Below are 23,538 nucleotides of genomic sequence, written 5' to 3'. Positions count from 1 at the left end.
TTCGTTTTGTCTTTCAACTTTGGCTCCTCCAAAACAAGCACAATTGATTGGATTATGTTGCCGGACGGTTTTCACTGAACTTTGAGAATCTATTTTTTCTCTTTATGCTCCTGTAACCTGAACATGTAGACTCTGCAACCCATGCTCCTGTATCTGATATGCTGAACAACCTTATTTCTATCCTTAGAGCATCTGAAATGTTTAATTTAACCCTATTTCACTTCCTTCCTCTCTATGAAGGAGCTGAATAATTATTCATTATTTTTTGCTATTTATTGCGATTTGTTATAATTCATTCCTTCTATTGTGTCATGTTTCCCTTTTAATTTTTTGTTAATTTGTCTCATCTTGGCATAAATTAAGTCTCTACCTCAATATCTTTCCGAGTTAAAATAAAGTTGAATACAAGAAAATGTCTGTCTAATGTTTGACATGTGCTGAGTATATAGTCTAACCACATAAAGGTTCTTTCTAACATTTCTATAACAAGGTCTGAAATTACTACTGTTGAATACCACAGGCTGCCACTACTAGTTCTACGGCACTAGTCCAAGACTCATAGTATGGCTATGATGTAATCAAGTAGTTCAAATTATACGGCATTAAAGAATATAAAGCAATGTCTAGAAGAGGTTGCTCATTGTCTGCTGATGATATTGCACACCACAATGTCCGATTTTTACTGACGAGAAGGAAACAGACAATGAAGTAATTATGTGTCATCACATACGCCTGGGTGTTGTGGGAAAGGAAGCATTCAGGTCGTTTATGCAAGTATGTAAGTACAATTACTAACACTTTGCAGGAAGTATAGTATGAGTAGAAAACTTTACTTACAAAATTACAAAAATAAAGAGCTCAGTGTTGTGGTTGATGGAGCTTTTCGGTTTAACCATAGAGGACAATTCATTATCGATTTAACTCCTAAATTAATTTGCTTGCAAAAAATTCCGAAAGGAGAGGCTCATCTCAATTACCCTGAGCCCAAAGTGACACATGTACATTGCTTGTTTTGAAACAGAATAATTCGAAATAGATTAAAGGAATTCAAAATAGAATTGAAAATAATTAAGATCAGAAAATCTAATCCCCTGGATCCATGAAAACACCATCAAAGTAAATTAATTGATTAAATGGCTCATACCATTGCTGTTGCACTGATTGTTAACAAATGCGTCAAGCGTTATACTAGCGTTAGTACTACTACTACTAATATATAGATGTAAAGGTAATAGACAGCCCACGATAAAGGTTTTCTATAGAGATGTGTCTTAAGAAGTGAGATAAACACTTCATATGTGGTGTATGCACACAGCTTCACTTTGAAATAACTTGAGATGTCAGAAATGGTAGTGGAGATTACGTGAAATACCATCTGAGGAATAACGTGTGAGTGTAACGTGTCAGTAATATAAAATAAAGTAGATGCGGTGTAGAGTGCAGTAATACAGCGGAGTACACGTAAATATTGAGAGTAATTACATCGTCGTTAGTGTTGCTCCACTATTGGACAGGAGAGGGTTAAACACACACAAATACACACACATACACACCCACGCACCCACGCCCGTCCTGGATCTCACACACACACACACACACACACTCACACGGGGCAGTCACAGTGTGCAGAGCTCAGGAGACGGTCGACCCTCAGACAACTGTTACCTCCTCCGTTGAAGTCCCGGTAAGTGTTTTCCTCCTATTTCCACTAGGTTAGCTGCCATTTTATTTGTCTTTAGGAAACTTCCTCTAGCCGCGGAGCAACAGCTGCTGAACAAACTCCCTCTCTGTGTTTACAGCTTGTCGGCTACGGTTAATGTCGCCGTATCGCTAGCTAACGGGGTTAGGGTTACTAAACTGACTGTGTTAAAACCACCGACAGTGTGTTAAAGGTTAACACGTAGAATGTGTTTGCACGTAGCGTCTGTCACTGTGGTCGCTACGTCCCGTTCTCCGCCTCGGCTTCGCTTTCTGACACTTTGTGCGCACAACACATTTCCACGTAAGTTGTAAACCGTTGGTCAGGTGCCCGGCTCCACGCTGTCAACACTGCGAGTCCTCCCCCGTGTAGAGGAACCCTATGGAAACGATGGGAACATATTGTGTCTGTAAACTAGCTTGATAATAACTTAAATCCAGTTCACAGTGCGTTTTACACTCAGCAGTTTGTCCCCCATCACTCAAATCTACAGATCGGGTGGGATCAGTACAAGAAGTAAAAAACTCTGTCAGTGTTCATGTCAGGGACCTGGTGATATTCTAAAAGAGCCGAACCTGAAGGACCTCCAGGATCAGCCTAACTCATTGGTCCCAGACGGAGAAGTGGTGAAAAACAGTCCTCTGGTCAGGGTGTCAGGATAACAGTCATCATCCCAGCGGCCAGTGGTTCAACCTGGTGTGGGAACTTTAAAAGTCCCCCCCCCAGTCCCTATCAGACTTTTTACCCTGAGTGACGGAGCCAATTGGTTTGAGAGCAAATGTAAAAACACATTGTGTGTTGTTTGCTTAAACGACAATAGAATCAACACCCCTACTTTGGATGAAATTTGATTATGCTGCAAAACAATTTGAAAGTGCAATTGTTTGCAGGTAAACGTTATAACGACTTTGTCACAGATGTCTCATGGTTCCTTGTAGTTATGGGACAGAGACTTGTTTTTGACAGGTCATCATATGTCCCTAATGGTGAGCTGTACTAGAGTTTGTCTGTGGCAAAGCTCTCAAGAAACCATGTGGAAGGCACGTACTCCACAGAGGCAACATCCAGTCCGCAGTACTTTTGAGTCCCTCTTGCATCAGTTGCATTTTTAAGCAGTATTATGGTTTACAAGGAGAAACAACTCTTAGTCACTTAAAACTTTCCTAACCTTGACTTGAATAAATATGGGTCCATAGAAAAGTTGGCTTTTGGGTTAGACACCAGGTTCCACTTGGTCTCCGTCAGCCTTCAGCTGGCCGTGTATTCAGCAGCTGCTTGTCGTGACTATGAACTGCAGTATATCACTGTATTACAAAGTCTTTAACAGCTCATATACAACCACATGCTGTCTTTTGGAAAGCTTTAGTAGAGAGCGTTGCAGTTGAGCTGATACTTTTTTATTAAATATGTTCTTTGACTTTTAGGAACATCGCTTTGCTTCTGGTAACTTGTAAGACACATCATTCTTTTTTGCAAATGATATGAAAAAAATTAAACAGATGAGCACTGATATTCAGGTTCAAGGCACATGTGCTCTGTTTTACCATGCTACAGATGCTTCATCATTTCCACTGGGTGTCGGAAAGTTCGCGGGCACTGAACTCCAGTGGGGGGGGATTTCCCCCCTCTATGTCATATGGTATTAGAGTCCTGTAGATGGGAAAACCCGTTCATCTCACAGAATTCGTTGAAGCTTAAACTCTTGAAGGATTGTCTAGACCACAGCTTTCACATGACCCAAATGATTGAAAACATTTGTACAGATAAACAATAATCAGATAATAAAAAAAACAATCATTGCTTTCAGTTTTAGTCCTCTGGCAGGAAAGCGGAAAAGCTGAATTAACACAAGTAGCTGTTTGTGGAAATGTATGGTGAAACTCTTTCCCCCACCATTTCTGTTTAGTCACAAACACAGCTGTAGACTACATCCTCTCTGAACAGATGGATGAATGACATCGTAGCAGATGTGTAAAGCAGGTTGCTGACATGGTATTAAGGGTTTAGGACCGAGACAGGATCAGGATCATGCCAGCACAACGACCTCACAGATGTGACAGTGAATTCTATCTGATCGGAGGTTGTACTTGGAGGTTGGCCCAAGGCCTGGTGTTTCCCTGTACAACAAGGCTGTAGTTGATCCATGCTGCGTCCATTACAGACACAGTAGGTGCTATCCCCCTCTCATGCTGTCTTCACAATCATATCTGTGCCTCGCGCTTCTGAACTTGCTCTTTTCACAGCGAACAAACACAGATTTCAACGGGACACCTCAGTATAAGAGGTGTTTAATAGTGTAATGGTCACCCCATTGCCGAACCACAGGGAGGGCGATTGGGGCCGATGAAGGGGAATAAAACATGGCTGCGTGAGGTCACTGAGTTTGGAAAGTTCAGATGACTCATTTGCTCAAGCCTCCTCTGGCCTTTCTTCTCTTGCCCCAGTCCAAATAAACTGCATTGTCTCTAATACCACTGTAGCTCTTATCCAAGGTAACACTGTGCCATTTGAATTTCCATCGCAATTTCCCGTCTTTGGAAGAGATTTGTCTTTCACATTCAGGGAGCCAGAGGAAGAAATTAATCTCTAACGCTGCATTTTATCTTCATGGAAGTTCTGCAAAAATCATTTGGCTGTTTTATGGTTTGGCTTGGCTCTGCTCTCAACCTCAGTATTTAGTTAGCTGCTTCAGAATCAACTGGGCTGGGCCTGTTCGCATGTCTTATATGTCTTTAGAAAAATATAATAAGTAGCACTAAAGCATTTTTAGGAGTTGCTCTCACATGGTCAGAGCTCGGTCAACAAACAATGGTACTCATAACTAAGCCGTTTTTTAATCTCCACTGCTGTTCACTATCTAGACCTAAAGGCCAACAATCTCCTTTTAGGATTATCTACTTTGCAGGGGTATGTGCTGTGTGGTTTGGGCTTTGAGCTGTTTTCGGTTTTGAAAACATGAATTTTATAGTGGTATTTAGGTTATTGAGTGAATTTAACAGCCATCATATGTCTTTTAATAGCAGCCACAGATACTGTGTCGTCCACATAAAGATTAAACCCAACCAAGTCTGCTGGATGGGAAAGATTGCACAGTATTTATTCGTTCATATGTTGGTTGCACTAAAATAACTAATGGTGTTGTGATGTGACTTTGTGTATCCTGATTTCATTATAAGCTCTTTTTGCGAAAGATGCACAAATGGAAAAAAACTCAAAGAAAACATATTTCTCCTGGCGGAAAAAACACAAACGTAGATGTCTCAACAGTTTGTGGTGATAAGAGCTGACAATTGCATCAGGGTGCTGTCAACAAAATCACTTGATCTACGCAGCAGAGCAAATACATTACTTCCTGCTTCTGTCTTCTGCACCTGGCTCCTCCACCTCTCGCTTGAATAGTGCAGAGGATTCGTTGCTATTGTTGCTATTGTGAACACATCTGTGCAGAAAACCTCCCACTGCATTGTGCATCTGTGAAAGACGTTTGGTTAGCACTGCTAGGTCTAATTAAGAGTTTGCTAGCACCACATTAACGGCATTCCCCATGTCAGGCATCACCCAATATTACATGGAATAGTATGTTTTTCGCTCAACGGATAGTCGATGGAGACTTTATCGCCACCTACTGGCCCTGGCATGCTTGTTTGAGCTTTTGTTGTCGTTCTGTGATATATTGTTAAATCGAGGGGAAGGTTTCTATTAAGAAAATATCCAGAGTGTAGTAAAGGCCTAAATTTGAGAAACAGCATTTTAATTTTGTATTGTTAATAATTTAATTAAGTAATTGTTACATAGATACAACATAAAGTAAGTAAACATGACAGAACATTTACATCTCTGTTGTCTTTTCTTTAATTCCTTTTAAATAACTTTTTTTATACCCTTTTGGTCATTAAAGTGACAGTGATTTATTTCCTGTTGTGACAATGCTCTTATCGAAAGGAGAAGGAAACCAGGAAGTTAATGCTTCACTTGTCACCTGCATGTTAACACAGACACACTGCTAATGAGAGGGATATTTAAGTCTTGCGGTTATAAATGAGAGGTGTTATTTTGTGATATTTGACTGTTTCCAAGGTGACTCAAAAGTTATTTACTGATAATCCAACATACAAGTCCTTGTTGAAAGAAGGACACTGACAAGTGACTCATTTTTTACTCATGAAACATTACTTTACATTAAAGTAATAAAGTACATTACTTTTCTTAACCAGCCAGTTCTTGCACTGCCTTATTAACACAGCATTAGTTTCAGTGCCATGTGTGTATATAATCTACGTACAATAAATCTACAGTTTCGAAAAAGTAGTTCCTCTGTGATCTTTCAAAATAGAGTTGAAGGACTGTAAGAAACACATGATAGGCTTTGGGAAGAACCTGCAGCTGAGTTATTCCAAGAGACAGAGAGAAGAGAACAGCTTGTCATCTGTTTCACAGGGAGTTGTCTTCATGGGATATTTACAGACTCCTGAAACAACCACAATGGCTGGTTATATTTTCAGTTCTTCTCTGACGGGAAAATGTCTGGTTATGGTAAATATTTTCTCTGGACTTATGGACCATGTTGCCAGAGAGTTTGTTTCTATTGTACTGCAGTGTGGTGTGGTGCAGGCCTGGCCTGCAGGTGTTTTCTCTAAGGAAAGTGTTATTCACTGAATGCGGCCATATGAGTACACACACACACACACACACACACACACACACACACACACACACACTCTCACACACACACACAGAGTTAAGAAAAGAAAACATAACAATGAACCCAACTTAACCAACTCAAAATGACAGACAGCAAATGACATAGAATTAACCAGTATTATTTTGTCTGTTATGTGGCCATTTTGTTGTTGCTTTATTTTTGTCTTTATAATTTTTTTTAGGCGTTTATTGACTTTGTTAAGCATACAAGTACATACGTTTGTTAAGCTTTACAAATATGGCTGATTAAAATATAATTATGATAATTATTATATGGAATCAGACTTGTTGAGTATAGCCAGAATATGGTCATAAATAGCTACACTTTTGAATATTTGGTTTGAAGTATTTAATAAATGGACTGTAAAAAAGACATGTGTCTCTAACCTAGCCTGTTGCTGGTAATAACATTACATTTGCCTAGTTTCCCCTCTTCTTGTAACGACAACAGCACACCTAACCACATCTGTTGTCATGGACCCCAAACAGTCATCATGACTAAACCACTAGCCACTTTGTGGTGGTCTTCCTCCAGTCTGTCTCATTTTGGTGGTTACTCTTGTTTGTCAAGAATAAAAAGAGCAAATGTGCCTTCAAAGCCCTACAATACAATACAATGTGTCTTTGTCCATATTGTGTCTTTCTTTTCTTTCACATGACTTATTTCTATTTGATGTTTAACCTTCACATTTTGTTCACTTCTGTCCTCTAGAATCACAACCATGGGGAAAGGATGCATCACAGTCACCAAGTATTTTCTGTTCCTCTTCAACCTCCTCTTCTTTGTAAGTAAACTCATTTCTTCATCCCTGTTTAGTGGCCATCCTGCAATAACTCCAGATAGCATTACTCCCACTTCCTCAGCAGCTTTGTTTACTCACAATAAAAAGACAATGTAGTTACTTTACAGTATATACAATACATCCCTTGGTGCATATATGTATATATATATATATATATACATATATATATATATATATATATATATATATATATATATGTACTGTATCGTCATATCTGTCGTGTTTGTTGATCAACTTCCCAGCAATGTACTTCATAACTAGTTAGCCACTTCCTGTGAAGACACTGCTCTACTCAGCTGTGTACTCATGACACGTTGAGATCTGTGTGGGGTTTTTCAGGTTTTTATTTGAATATGTGTCATCATTCAAATATCATGAGAGATTAGTTGAGATACATAGGGAAATGTAGCTGCAGCTCTGCATGAAGCGCGTTCCTCATCACAATCTAGTCTTAACAGCTGCAGGTGGTTTGTTTCCTCCTCTTTACATCAGCCCCAACATAAAGTCCAGGGATTGATAAAACCCCAGACTCCTAAACGTGACTGCGAGGATGTCCAGACCTTTCCAATGAGTGTGAGGCTGTAAACCTGACGCAGACCTTTTGATGTGAGCGCTCAACGGGTGTCTAAGAGGAAGCATGTGTGTCTGTGTCAGTGTTTGTCCATGTGGACACGTTGGACTAGGGGAGGCTCAGGGGAAGCCAGGAAGTGGTGGGCTAATGATGGCTGCCGGGAGCTCAACAGGCCCTGTAAATGAGCAGTTCTTAACCAGGGCTCTAATTACTGTTGTAGATTAGGGGCAGGGGCAGCTAACAAGGGGGAAGCTGGTGAATCAACAAAGCCTCTCATCTATAAATTTCGCTCCCTCTACAGTGCCCCACAACTTCCACACAAGCACCCTCTCAATTATGTAAAAGTCCTGCACTTCATTACCTCATTACAATAGCACAAAGGGTAGAGCTGATCATTTTTAGACGCTAGTGACAAAATGTCCCAGTCTAGAAATCATTTCCAATAGTCTTGACTCGGTTATCCTCACTCAGCACTACCGGATGTTCAATTTGATAAAAGCCAGCAAAGTGGCGATGAGAGAAAGTTGGGCTGTTGAAGGCTGGGGAGATCTGCCTGTTGTGATATTACACGCCTCCTCTTTCCATCAGTGTCTGCTGTGAGAGAGAGCGACAGGAAGACAAAAAGACAGAGAGAAGAGTTAAGATCTGATTAATCCCAGATGTGACAGACTGAAGAAGCAGAAATATGCCTCAGTGTTTCAGACATCCAGCACAGATGTTGTGTTTTACTCCCATGACATTTGGTGCCTGACTTTTGTTTGTTTCATCCTTCACAGATATTCGGAGCCTTGATCATGGGCTTTGGACTCTGGGTTCTCTTTGATAATCAGAGCTTCATTTCTGTACTGCGTAAGTGTTTGTAACACTGACACACACACACACACACACGCATCCGCTGTCATGCCACGTCCTTTACTGATAACACTCACTTCAACAGACATTCAGCACTTTTGACCCAGTGACTCCCAGCTCAGTGGAGGTGAAAATAGAGATTGCAGAGTGTGCTTGTCAAATCCTAAAAGCCCAGACCTACTTTGTGCAGTCTATGTGATTTGTATCCCCTAGGACTAATTCCAAGGAAAAGGATGTTTCCAACAAACCAAAAATATGACTCACATAGAAACTGGATGACTCTCTCAGCCACTCAAAAACTGCCCTGTGGACACACACATACATAACAGACAGATAACAGATGTTGGGATGCATGGGAATATATTTGTCAGGGGAGTAGAGGGTTTATCGATTATCAAGGCGATCAAGCTCTTTTAGCTTATGCTGGAGATCAGCAGGTTTATTTCCCCACACTTTCCACAGAGTCATACTTTGAGCATGCGTGTTCTCTCCGTTCCCCAGATGGTGGAGACGCACAGATAGAATCTCCCACCCTCACAGATGTTGCCACAGATCTATTTGTAGTCACGGTTTTGTAAGAGAGACAGCAAGACTCTCAATACCCTGCTGAAAGAGGCAAGGGTATCAGTTTTGTTATAGACAGCAATGTGTCTCTCTGATTTTATTTATTGTGAAGAGAAAATGGTATGAAACCCAGTTCCAGCCCTGCCTGAAAAGAACAGGGAACCAAGGATGGAAACTCTTAGTTGCCATAAATCTAGTTATGAATGCTTTCAGTGTATTCTTCCCAGATGGAGCTGTGCCGAGGCGAGCGGAGAAGTTTTCTCCCAGTTTCTAAATAAGAATTCCTACGGTTTATTATCTCACAACTTCGTACTTGTTGGAAGTCAATTTTTACTTTTCTGTCTGTCCTAAATGAGATGAACTTAATGAAGTGGATCACTAAGCTATTAGTACTAAGTTTGTTAACACATTCAGATCCGCCTCATATTTGGTTATTACCTGCATCCCTGTGGAAAGGAGAGTGAGAGTTACTGCTCTTAAGTAGACATTATCTGAACAGAAATGTATTGAGCTGAAATAAATAGCTGATTAAATTACGTTAATTATTAACTAGCAAAACAAGATAAAGCTTTGTTTAAATAACATATGTAATTCCATGTGGATGCACGAAGCATGAGCTACCATGGAAGTTGTAAACATATATACTTTGTAGAAAGTGTAAATGTAAACATTAAATGAAACCCAACATGCATATTGAAAGTAGGAATAAAATATGATTAGATAAAATAATAATTAGACTCATAAAATAAAGAGAAACAAAAGAAATTGAAATTATATAAATGGGTTAATTAAAACCAGCTAAACAGACTACTGAAAGGTGCCTCTTCAAATGTAATGTTTTCAGTTTTTAGAAGATGCCAGCATCGGCACCTTTTAATTTGTAAGCATCTTCCAGTGGTTTACAGCATAAAAGGCTTGTTTTCTTTGTTATCATAAAACCTTATATAATTGATATTGGATTGTTGATCAGAGAAAATCAAATCAAATCTGAACACATTATTTTCAGCTCTGGGATAACATGATGTCCGTTATGTTTTTTTGGATAAGAAAGCTCCATTTGTGAGGGCCAGGCACTACTCAAGAAATCTATATTTAGGCTGAAGCTTTGTGCTGCTTTGACTAATGAGTCGTGAAGAGGCTGCAGCTATGACGAAGAACCCAAGGATCTGACCTTGTGTCCTGAACACTCCAGAGACCTCTTTTTTATTTCAGCTCTCGAGGTCACTGTCGAGGGAGGAATCACTCCAAGGTTATCACTGAGCTGAGTTTGCTTATCTCCATCCAGTCATGCGTTCAGAATCTAAAGACGGTACAGTATCAATCATCCCAGCCTCCCCTAGTCAAACTGTTACAATAATCCAGCTGTTCTTCCAGAGATAGCAGAGAACCTGCATCATTGCTACCCTGAGGATATCCCTTCCTGCTGGATGTGGGACATGATGACCTTCTCTCCTCCACGTCTTTTTGTTCCCTGTACTCAGGATGGGTTCGACCTCAGCTCCTACCCGTGTCCATGGATTTATATTCTCACTGGAAATCCCTTACCACTCTGTAAAGGACAGAAAAACCAAGGCAGCACACAACTATGTTTATTGACTCAGTGCGCTCCTCAGAAGTTGTCCCATTGCCTGGCCATAAACAGGATCTCTGTGTTTTCAGTTTCCATTCTTTATGAGTGATATTAATAGAGGCCTCTGCAGCTGTCCCACTGACTCCCAAGCAGGGGAACTTTGGGGAATGTCTTGGTTTCATGACCCCTGTTTTTAATTTAAAAGACCATCTGCCCCTAAATATACGCCCCTCGATATCAAGACAATGGTGTGTTAATAGTTTACCCCAGTTATATAAAATCCTGAGTTGATGTTGTTGGCACTTAACAAAAGTCAGACTTGGAAAGTAGGTCTGTGAGCTGGAGAGTTTGCCGAAGCAGAGTTTGGAAATATGCTGCAGTGTAATTCAGAAACTTTCCATAGACGTGAACAGAGAGAAGATGTTTTTTACCGATTCAACACAGAGCTATTCTTTTACTTTTTAAATCAGAACAACCATGTCTCTTTGGTCACGTTTTCTCAACAACAGCCGTCGCTCCCCCTACGGCAGCTTTCTTGAAGTGCTCCATAATTCTTGCCTCTTTAAATGGAAAGTTCCATGGAAACCACCCAAGGATCTATTTTAGAAAATCGAGCAGAGACCTACATGGAAATGTGCCATAGTACATGACAGAACAGCACAGTAACAGGGCGACCACATGCAGAGTGTGTGTTTTAGTCTGACCACAGAAGAATACAGATGTTAGCTAAAACAGCTGGACACTTGTCAAGTACAGTATCTGTTGCTCTGTAACCCAAATACACCTGAGAGGAAACACCCTTTTACAAGACTTTCATTTAAAGAGTGTAGGATAGAAACAACATGTGGGACATACAAGTCCAGTTAATAGGGTTTTCCTGTTGCTATATGATCTTAAAGGAAATAGCCAATCTACAAAAAGTGTTCACAGAGTTACAGGGAATCCACACAGAAACGTCCATCTCAATTTTTAGCTCCCACAGTTAGCTAATCGTCATGGAAAACTGCCTTTTGATTGAATGTTCTACAAGTGCAGTCAAATAGTTTTTATGTTTTCACCAAATATTAAGACTAAAAATTACAAACAAAAATCAGAAAGAGCAATTAGCAGGGAGTCCCATTTCAGAGCAGAGACGGTTCTGGCTTCATTGCTATCTAGTTGTGAAGCCAAAACATGACGGATATGAACGCTGATATGCAATGTGATAAGAACTTACTAAAATGACAGAAATTATATAAAGGCATTTTGGTTAAGGCTTTGGCTTCACTTTCACTGTCCCATCTTTCACCTTTGTCTACAGTCTATTGTTCAGGACTGACACGTGTCACCTTTTTCTCTTTTATTCTCAAATATAGTTGTGTTATTTATGGCACCAAACAACCATAACTGTCTCTTGCAACGGTTTGGTCTGGTAATCCTCAACATACATGTCATGCCCCCCTCCCCCAAATTCTGGTAATTCATTTTTCAAGGAACTGTAGACAATTGCACACACACCACCTGCTTCTGCAGACACTGCCTGTGTGGGTGGGTAAGAGAGAGACTGAAATAACATGCTCCAACAGTGCTGGATATAGAACCTACCGTATGCTTGTCTTCCTCCCTTTAAATAATACCCTGTAGCCACATAAACACTCTGCATATGTTGACCCAAGTACTTTTAGCTTCCAATTATTCTCAAACCACCATTGCTCTGGTAAAACATGTAGACGCAGCCTTGTACATGCATGTAATGACATCTTTTTACGAGCTTTGATGCAAGTTTACATCGAGAGCATCGTCAGAGATGTTTCAGGACACCACATCTGTGCACCACGTCTATTCATCAAATATGTGTTTTGCGTCGAGTTACAGCTACGACTACTTATTTTTAGCAGTTAATCTGCAGCTCATTTTCCTGATTAGAAAATCAAACACATGGTTCATAAAATTTAAATGTGGATTATAATTCCCCAGGGTCCAAAGTCATGTCTTAAAACATCGATCCCAGTCCTAACAGTCCAAAACCAGAAATTAAGTTTTCAATATCAAGGGGAAATCGTACTTAACACTGTCTGTGAAAATTAAATTTAGAATATTTTAAACAACACCTCTCCTAATTAGTGAGGCCTACACTGCATCATTTATTTTTTTTGATGAATAGTATAATTAAGTAAAAGTCTAAGTTTAAACTGGTTGCTTCATCCATAGATTTCATGTTTAAATATGTAACTTACATATATATTAGCAGAAGCAACACTGCATCATTTTCACAGGGCATTGGTGAAGGAGCTTCTGGGTCTGTCAGCTTCTCCACTGAAGAGATGATACTGAGTTTTCCGAGAGTGCTGGCTGGTTTGTTTGGCCCACGAATCTTTAGAAGCTGAAGCCATTTCACAGTTTTCAGATTCTGGCTCCATCCACACACTGAGCACTGACACTCTGGAGCTCCTCCAGCCCAGATAACACAGTCACATAATGGCTCCAGTTTATCTCCTCTCCAACCTTCCAAACTCCCTTCTCAGCGCCAGCCCCTCCTTCTGGATATCGCCTGCTCTACATACCAAAGAGGGAACTCAGTTAATCTTGCCACACATTTACTTGTCCTGGTCCAACTCTCTTTGGTGGCCTATTAAATCATTTTTGTTTGAGAAAAGCAGCAGAAAATTCTGAAATCCGAGGAGAAGAAGGTTTGTTACGTGAAGCATTTTTGGCTCACTGTAGCCATCTGCCTCAAAATGGGTTTTCAAGTGAACGAGTTCTTCCTCTGAGCTGCATTAGTTTGCAAAACACGCTGTGGTTAAAGCAAGAAAACAAGATTAGAGATCAGGAGCCTGTTGCTCAGACTTTATCATGAAAAAAACATTTTAAGTGATTGTTTTAGAAAAGATGTTGAGTTTAACTGAAGAACTGAATTTTACTTTCAAACTTTTGCTATAAAACTGCTGCAGCCGATGTGCAGTATGTGTTTGCAGTTGACGTTAAATTCTCCCTGTGTTTTCACCAGAGGAATCGTCACACACGGTGAAAGTGGCTTCATACATCCTGATCGGAGTGGGTTCACTGTCGATGGCCATGGGCTTCTTCGGATGCATCGGAGCCATCTACGAAATCCGTTGCCTGCTGGGTCTGGTGAGGAATCACATCCACGTCCAGCTCTAACACAAACGTACCACAGCTCAGTTTCACACACAGTTAACACCATCGCTATCGCAGCTGAATAGGAAATGTGCATGAGACACTCCTGTTAGACGTTCATGTACGACCACACAGGAAACTCAATGTTGAACCACGAGACAAAGAAGATAAATAGGTCTCAAACCAGAACTTTAACCTGATCTTTCTATTACAAAGACAAAGTTAAATGCCCCCAAACAATACATAATTACAAAATACATTACACGATATGTCAGTTGCACGTACAGGACACTCCTATTGTTTTGAATTTATCGCACCACCTTTAAAACAATCAATTACAGCACTTGTTCATCAAGCTAAATGCACCTGCTGGAAATGCCAAGCTTGACTAGCAACACCTGACAGATTCTTGCTGACAGCAAAGCCCTTGAGCATTTCTGCTCATGTGTGAGCAGAGGGTTCGCAGCATGTGTTGATCTACTGAGAGAGGAGGCCTGACAGGGATCAAGCCAGCAAGATGCAGGGGGTACAACAAGAGCGGGGTCAACTGCATGACCTCTATCCTGTTAAACCTGCAAGGAGTTAACTGAAGAACTGCTGTGACCTACTTCTCCCAGTGACAATGACCAGCTGGCGATAGACCAGCCCATCACACACACGCATCCACACACAAACACACAGAGGACAAAACAATGGAAGGATCTTTAATGAATTGCTCGAGGCTTCAGATGTTATCTGAGGAATCTAGACACAAATGTTAGATGATGTGTCAAATGCTCTGTTAAGTCCTTTCTTGTTGTGTTTTCAAACCTCAGTAATTGATTTTTATTCATCATTTGGTGGAACCCGAAACAAATAATGAACATAACATTGACTTGACCACCACCTTAGTACTAAGTTGATATGTGGAAATTGTTGAATTTATACATCTGGCAGTGAAAAGGATCATTACTTTGGAGTTGAATGGTTCTCGACCAACAAGATTGAGTTAATAGTATTAAATCTCTTTTAGCTCTGTTTTTGGTCTAAACCGTCTCTTTAGGAGAATATTTGGCTCATTCACTGCTAAATATTTCACTATCTTCACAAGATCATTGATCTGTGTGTGTCTGCTGTTTAGAGCTGCCTCGAAAGTTATTAATTATTATTAAATTTTCCATAATCTTCAGTCAAAAATGATTGATTTCAAGCAGTGTGCTTTAAAAGTATGGATTCTAAATGTTGTGATACTGACTTTCCCCTCATCCTCCACAGTACTTCACCTGCCTCCTGCTCATCATCATTGCCCAGGTCACCGCTGGAGTCCTCATTTACTTCCAGAGAGAGCCGGTAAACGACAATGTGCTTTATCTTCGTTTACTTCTCTCTGTTCCCCTCTTTCTTAATTTCCCTGATAAATATGTTATCCCCTTCTTTCTACTTTATCTTTTTTTAAAGATTCTCTTTTTGTTCTCCACTCTTCCTCTCACTGGTACAGCTGGAGCCTGTCTGGCTGCTTTTTATGGTTTAGCTAAACATAGTAAGCACCTGCATTCTGTGGTCAAACACAGTTTCATAGCTCGATGAACGGAAAGTGAATGGACGTTGTGGCTGATGTGATGTTGGTGCTTGTAGAATGTGAGATGAAGTGGGTGTATTGACTGAGATGTTTTGTGTAGGGGAAATAGTAAGCAGTCTCCTACACTTGTTGTGTTTCCATGTTTCCTTTGTCGTCTCACTTCAGCCTCTGGGTGTTTCTGTTTTTTCCGGTGTTGAGTAAACAAATCTATGTTGACTGTAGTTTCCTAGAGCTGCCGTTATATGCTGACATATTCCATTGGTATGCGTAGTGTTTCCCCATAATTATCAGCCCAGGGACCCAAACCACTTTCTAACAATGCCTTTGAATATACAGTACCTGCAGGCAGCCTCGCCAAATCACCAAGTTACTAAAATGTGTCTCAGCCTCTGCTCTGAAATATGTGTCAGTCTGTTTTTAAAAAGAGAAGTGTAATAAAGTTTCAATCATTTACCAGATGCATAGCTAAATAAGCCGGCGGGTTAAATTAGTCATTAATACACACAAATGAGAAAACAAGTCAGTTAGGTCACACATGATCACTGCTCAGTGAGAATCAAGTGACTCTAAAACAGACAGAAAGTTGAACTGTTCCTTTATAATGTGTAGTTAAACTAAATAACAACACATATATATATTTTCTGTTAAATTATACAACTGACACTTCAACACTAAAAGTGATTTTAAGATGACAGTGTGGCTCAGGAAGAGTTTCCTTCAAATGTAACAATATCAGTAAAATATGAATTATAAAATCCATAGAAATACAATAAAAGCATCTCAACCAGATCCAATACATTCATACAAATAAGTGACCGTCAAACTGGGCAATAATTTGAGCTGTCTCCATTTTTTCCCTTTAATATCTCTCAGAACAAACCAATAGGCGAATCAGTACACGATCCAGCCTAAATAGAAGAAACCAGCATTGTGTGTTTGCACTGTTTGTACAGGGAGTGTTTAAACACACAGACCTCCAGGGCTGGTCTCCTACTCTGATGGCAAGGACATAAACAAATACTCACCCGTTGATAATACCTCACCGCTTTTGTTGATCTGCATGTGCATGTGTTTGCGTGTGTTTGTGTGTGTCTACGTGTGTGGTGTTTGTGTGTGTGTAGCCTTCGTCCCGCTCCCTATGCTTTGACTCACCACAGGGCAGGGAGGTGCCCTCTCCCAGAATGGGGTGAGGCTCTCACTCATCTCAAGTCGAGCTCTGACGCTGCAGCGCTGCTACTGTTCTGTGGTCTCACACACACAAACAGTCATGCTGCTACTAAGCTATATTTGTGCCATGTCTCAGCCCAACAGCCCAGGGCGGGACCACCCGAGGTGCTGCCCTAAGGAACTTTCAGTTTCAGAAAAGTTCAGATGGTTGTAAATATTTGAAAATATTAAAAGTGGCTGTTTTTCTTTAAGACTGTTTCTCTTCCATGTACCAGAGATGAATTTATTTGTTTCTGTATATAACAATAATTTGACTATTTGTATTACATGCAATCGACTTTGACATATTGTCCTCTCATTGCAGTTGAAATATGAGATGGCCAACATCATAAAGGGCATGATGATCAACTACACCGGGCAGAACAGAACCACAGAGCACACATGGGACTTCGTTCAGAGGACGGTAAGTCTCTGACCTGCTTTGTACAAGACAAACACAAATGTTTAATGTCATCGACAGTTTGAATGATACAGTACACTGAGCTGAAAATGCAGCAAACTAAATGCATCAAACAAATTGTATTTTAAAGGGTTTGCATTGCTGGCACCATTAATCCTCCTGTTAATAAATGAACAAGATTTAATGCATATAATAACTCTTATAGTGACTTGAATGCACATATTTTGTAGTGGACGTCACTAGTTTGAATCCAACTTTTAACTCTGAAGTGTTCTCTGTTTTTTCTAGTCATTGTAACGCTGCATCCACACCATGTCTAGAGGATGAGAAGAACACTGGCCTCGAAAAAAACTTTATACAGCTCCTTTTAAATTAGCTGTCAGAAATCCTTCTCATCTATAACTAGTAATTAAAACTCAAAGGCTGATGTTTATATTTTCTCCAACTTATAATTACTATCTAACAATACTAGAGCATAAGTTACACGTAAAACATTATTCTACAGTGTCAAGTACAAGATGTTGAATGTTTTCATATTTCTCCAGCGGTATTTAGCCGACAGCTATGGTTTTATGTGCCTAGGTTTTGAAATCCGGAAGTTTACTGCCAACACAAGAGAGATGGAAATGAATGAAGATAAACAGCTAAACATGTGACCTAGATTGTTACCAACCAAAATATCTACCATCTGCTTTGCTCACTTGACTTTATGTGTGTAGCCTCTGTTTCATGCAGCCTAGAAATTAGGCCTCCATCATTCTATCTTCCGCTGCTTTCCTTTCCCTCCGCAGACAAAATGCTGAGCGTTTTCCACTCAACATTTTGACTGTTTTGACAGCACCATCAAGCTTCTGGTGCACTTCATATTGTAGTGGTTGTTAGATGGAAAGCACTTATGCACTTTTAATAGCAGGTATGGACGTTTGCAAATTGAGGTACAGGTATTTTCAATAAAAGCATGATGTTATTAGTTTTTTTCATATTTAAAAATGAAATGCTTACACCTTCAGGGATAAGTGGGAAACTGTGTTTTTGTACTTTGAATGAACTCATCAGCCCATATAAAATAAAAGTAGGTCTGATGGAAGCTGAAGTCAGATTGCGCCACACTCTGATTAAGATTTGTCTTCACTATCTCCTTGCACCACTCTTTGCTCTCTCTTTCCTGCCAAACCACTCTCCCCCGGTTCTTTCTGAAAACAGGAGCCAACAAGAGAATGACCTGAAATACCACAATAGAAAATCTGAAAACAATTTTGTATTTTTCCCATGATCTTATTGGTTTTCACATCAGTTTTGTGCAATCCTTTGTTTTCACATCCTTCTTCTCGTTCATTCACCAGATGAAGTGCTGTGGATGGACTGGTCCAGGAAACTGGTCTGAGAACCATTTGATCATGAACAGCTCCAGGAACCTTTACCCATGTTCCTGTCGTAACGAGGACCTGCCTGGCACGGACATACAGGAAGTCGGCCTGTGTGAGCACACGTCCCCACAGCTACCTGTCTACGAAACGGTACATAACTCTTCTAAAGTCTTTCAGGCTGTTTCTGCACTAAGGTTTCAAATCATATATCTGAATTTACTCAAAGTTGTTTATCCAGTTTTTTCCATTTCATTTCTGTCTCAGTATCAAGGCTGAGCATAGGAAACATAAACTAGTCAGTATGTGTGAATGCATTTTAGTTATGGAGAAACATAATTCTACGAGCGGCGGTAAATTCCCTCAAAATGTGGCTCCTTGCTTCATAATTCATTTTGATCTCAATCATTCATATGAAACTGCTGCCTGCTCTCTGCTTCTTTGTGCTGAATGGACAATTTTTCTTGAGCGTTTTATTCTGTTGTCAGTGTTTTCATTTAAATTGCTCAGCCATGATTCATGATTCACATGCAGGATATCACTTAGGTTAACTGTTGTCGTTTACATTAAAGGGATAGTTCACAGAAAAATGAAAATTCACTCATTATCTACTCACCACTATGCCGTTCGAGGGGGTTTTATAACATTGAGCTTTTTCAATATAATATAAAGCAATACGAAATTGTACTTAAATACAGTAAATGTACCTTGTTACATTTACTGCTACTAAGTTGGCTCGGTGGTATTTATTATTAAGCCTGTTAGGTATGATGTCAACATGGTGCATCTGTAAATGTAAACAAGTTGGAAAGTACTTTAAAACTGTACTTATTTACAGTAAATGCACTTTGTTACATTTAGTGCAGTACCATGGTGACATTTTCCTGACACATTCTGACTTTCCTTCTACAATATAAAGCCACCCAGCTGTAGCTGAGCTCTTTATGAATTGATTCATTTTATCTTTGGGTCCAGACCATAGTCCTTGTTCCTTCAGCTGTTTGAACAATGCTTCTGCAGGCCTGCATTGTGCTGATAGACACACCTCCGCTCATTACATCAGTTAGACTCATGTTGTGTAACTCTGGCTTCCAGCTCAGTTGGGCACTGCAGTTACACTGGGTGGTTAATCAGCACAGTGAACAGTGATGGCCGAGTCGGGTTGTTTGTGCTCAGCGATTTGTTGTAAAAGAAAAGACAATGGAGAGCTGACCTGTTGTTTGGTCGGCGTGTTTCAGGAACTCTACTCTGTCGACTGTTTCCTTCAGCTCAGTTAAGCCGTGTTATTCTTCCCCTCTGCGACTCAGCCCAGAGCTAACAGTGGTGTTTTGAAAAGGCTCTGTTCATGTCCGGCTGGGATCACGTCGTCATCCATCTCTGCTCTGCACGTTGGCCCTCAGCCTGCCCTCCTTCTATTTCTCTCTCGGCCTCACCCCCCCTCTCCCTCTGTTCTTCCCTCCTTCAGGGCTGTATCACCAGCGTGGAGAAATGGCTCCTGGACAACTGTGGCGTTATTCTGGGAATGTGTGTCGGCGTGGCAGTCGTGGAGGTAAAATATTTATCCCTCCATCACATTTTGTGCCGACATTTCTCAGCACTATCTCCATGTCATATGTATGGGTTAGGTCACTGCTACTCTTGATGTCATGCTGACCATGAATCTTGATACAAAGGAAGGAAATAAACCAAGACCCTATCTTAATGTGGCTTATAGGTGATGACATCAGCAACTCTTCAACTCCTGTAGCAAAACCCATGTTCCCAGTTGTTCTGACTCCCGATGGCCTTTAGGCTCCTGGATAAATCAGGAAGTGACATCATAGGCTCATTATCAACAATAAACAGAGCAGGTGACACAAATAAGAGGGAAATAACCACAATAAGATGTATATCACCATTAATCCATACATCAGTGCATTCACTGCATTCTTGGCCAGTTTGAAGATTGTTAGTCTGACTTTGAGGTATAGGAATAGATTAAACTAAATTAAACCATCGTTGTACACAAGCCCCCTTCAAACCACATTGTGAAATGGTTACATTGCACTTAATGAGTGTTGAGTTAACAAAAGTGATACAATGTGTTAATTTGTGAGATTTAAAGGTACCGGAAGGCAGACACAGTCTTTATGCTGAGCTAAATGAACTTGTCGCCTGTCTCCAGCTTCCCATTTAATAGAAGCACATGTGATTGATATCATTTAATAAGAAAAACCAGAGGCTTTATGTCACAGTAAAACTGAATACATTCAGTTTTCAGGGTGATTATAACATCTCCCTGGTGCTTGGGAAATTGCAATGGCCGTTTTATTGTCTTCTGGCATTCAATAGACTGTCGATGCATCTGGGAAACAATTGTCTGATTAATTGATCTCAGTCGTTCTCTCACTGTGATACAGTGGACTAGCTGACATTGTTTAGGGGATCTAAGTCTTTGTTTTGGACACGTATGCTGTCTAAGTATGAGTGAATGCTCCACTGCTCAGTTTCAGCTCTGATAACTAAAGTGACAACTTCATTTCCTCCAGCTCCTTGGGATGATTCTCTCCATGTGTCTGTGCAAGAGCGTCGTCCAGGAAGATTACACCAAAGTGCCGAAGTACTGAGCTCAGGACAGAGCCAGCTTCACACCACAGATGGATTGACTCTTTCTCTCTCCCTCGCTCTCCTCGGCTCACATTTTTTTACACACACACACACAAATACACACAAATGGACAGCTGTCTTCCCCCATTCCAGCTTCTCCGGCCTCTACAGCTGTGCAAATTTCTCACACTCCACATACACAAACGCACTCACCTCTCAATCAAACTTGTGTCGATCAAGTTCACAAGTTACCATTGTTGTCTTATCACTTGTGTTTTCCTATGAGACGTTTGTGATTTTTTTGGACAGTTTGACATTATGGTCATTCAGGTGTTGTGTTTTTCCTCGACCGACCTCAGAAAAAGCGCTTATCTTAGTAGTAGTAGTAGAAGTAGATGTAGAGAGAGCACTTCAGTGACGTTAGGTGAAGCTGAGAGCTGAAGTACCTTGGGACTCCGGGGGCAGTCTGGGAGACGAGAGTGAGGCGGGAGGGAGGGAGCATGTAGGAGACGCTCTGAAGGAGTAGTGCCACTCTGTGATCCTGCAGCTGGTATTTTTGGTTGCAGAGGGTGGAGAAGAGGCGCAGGGCAGGGCTGCTGTGGTGGAGGGTTTGGCTTCTGTCATCAAGACCTTGTACTCAGTAGCCTTAATATTAACCTTCACTTTCACCCTCCTCCTCCTCCTCCTCCACCCTCCCAGAATCAATCATCTGTTGGCGTCTCTAAATCATAGCTCCTGTCCTCCTCTCGGGCGGGTCTAGCTGGTAGCCAGTGGCTCTCCAAAATGACTAGTTTTGCATGAAGTAAGTGTGTGTATGATGTATTGTGTGAGTATTTCATGTCTTTTTTTATATTCCCATGTTAGCTCTTTTTTTTTTTTTTACAACTGTATATATATCTATGACCTCGGTAAGGGATTACAAGCACCTTGGTGCTTTGTCAGCGTTTTAAATAGGAAAGTTGTCACATTCCCTTGTTTTAAGAGTGCTATTGTTCTTTGTTTCCTCTCCGTGGCTGATGGCGTACAGAAAGCAAATCTGTCGTCGCTCTTAAAACTGTATTTTCAATTCGTTAGCACAGCATTAGTTTGTGAACAGTCTACCGTAGCACTCGTCCTGAAGATCTTTACTTTAATTTATTCTCAGTAACAAAAGCAGAGAAAACAGTCAGAAACCATATAATCATATTTTCAGAAGGTGCTTTGACCAGAAAATTACTTATATTTCCTCATCAGTTTATCCACTTCATTTAACAAACTGAATTTGTTCTAAGGTGTAGTGGATACAGTGTTTCTATGTAGTCGTAGTTTTTCATGCCATCTCGCACTAGTCACTTCCAATTGTTTTCATGACAAGAGAGAGGAAAAAGAGCGGTGATCTTTTACAGTTCCAACCACCCTCTGTTTAATGACCTGCCAAAATGAAACGTTAATTTAACTTAATGAGAGATGAAGGTTTTTTATTGTGTGTTTAAAGATGTTTCTACACTTTTTACAAAAAAAAAAGAAATGATTTTTGTTTAGTTGTATGTCGGTCCCTTGCTGCGTCTGTATGTGTTCTGTTTCTTAGCAGCTCTTTTTTATGTTCTGTTTCCATGGGGCAGCAGTTTATCCGGAGGCTCAGTGCTCCTGTCCTATCAGAAAGGTTCTTTCTGGCCGGGACCCCGCCTCCCATTTGTAAATTTGTTTTCATTCATCCAAAATCATCATCTCTTAATCTACAAATGGAACTCATGCACACACACAGCCACACCAATGCCTTTATTGATGACCACATCCTGCAGAATCTTGAGTTCCTTTTTGTTTTAATGATAATAAATAAAAGTTTAATAATAAAAAAGTATTATTTGCCTTCGTATTGTGTTTTTCTTGTGTGTTGTTATGACTAGATCTGTGTGGTTACAAGTTGAAAAAATACAAAAATTGTGGACCTGTACATCATGATTTAAACATAGTTTATTAGGGCCTGAGCAATGACTCGCACTGACAGACAGTGAGGCCCTATTGAAATTGCCAAGGACACTTCGGCATGAAGATGGGGCAGAGTGGGGACTGAACTGGCAACCCTCTTAATGGAGAACATCCTCTCTACCACCTAGCCCAAAACGAACACTGTACATTCCAGGCCACACTGAGAAACTAAGCACAGGAAGAAGATGGGTAAATTATTGTGTGTGTGTGTGTCATTCTAGGCTGCAATTGATACACATTTCAGAAAAAAACATTGTGTTTTCTACTTTCTACTTCTACATATATTTGACAGCCTTACTTAAAAGTTACTTTTATATTTTTGGATTTTAGATACTGGATGATTTAACATGCATTAAAAACCTATTGTTAGAGAATAACCCAGTAGTTTCCAACCTTGGCTTCGGACGCCTTACAAGAATCACAGTATGGGACATGTTTAATTTAATATAATTCTGAAAATTCATGCAAAACCTTCTAGTTTATATTCGGTGATCAAATAAATGACATATTGTTCCCATCAACTAGCACAAGGAGTAAGGGTCATTACTCATTAATCAA

The 23,538-nt window shown here is 40.3% G+C and overlaps 1 protein-coding gene across 1 annotated transcript; it reads left to right on the top strand.

Annotated features, from left to right (window-relative positions):
• Positions 1–1,553: 1,553 nt before the first annotated feature.
• cd82b (CD82 molecule b) lies at positions 1,554–22,852 on the top strand. Its single transcript, XM_062390394.1, has 9 exons — positions 1,554–1,684; positions 7,113–7,185; positions 8,551–8,623; positions 13,747–13,871; positions 15,132–15,206; positions 16,967–17,065; positions 18,406–18,579; positions 19,892–19,975; positions 20,955–22,852. Exons 2-9 carry the CDS (start codon positions 7,123–7,125, stop codon positions 21,030–21,032), a joined length of 771 nt encoding a protein of 256 aa, XP_062246378.1. The 5' UTR covers positions 1,554–1,684; positions 7,113–7,122; the 3' UTR covers positions 21,033–22,852.
• The last annotated feature ends 686 nt before the right edge of the window (positions 22,853–23,538 follow it).

Source organism: Platichthys flesus, chromosome 6 (assembly GCF_949316205.1).
Source record: "Platichthys flesus chromosome 6, fPlaFle2.1, whole genome shotgun sequence".
Lineage (NCBI taxonomy): Eukaryota > Metazoa > Chordata > Actinopteri > Pleuronectiformes > Pleuronectidae > Platichthys > Platichthys flesus.
The sequence above is the reverse complement of the archived record's forward strand: the minus strand, read 5'-3'. Positions and strand labels throughout refer to the sequence as shown.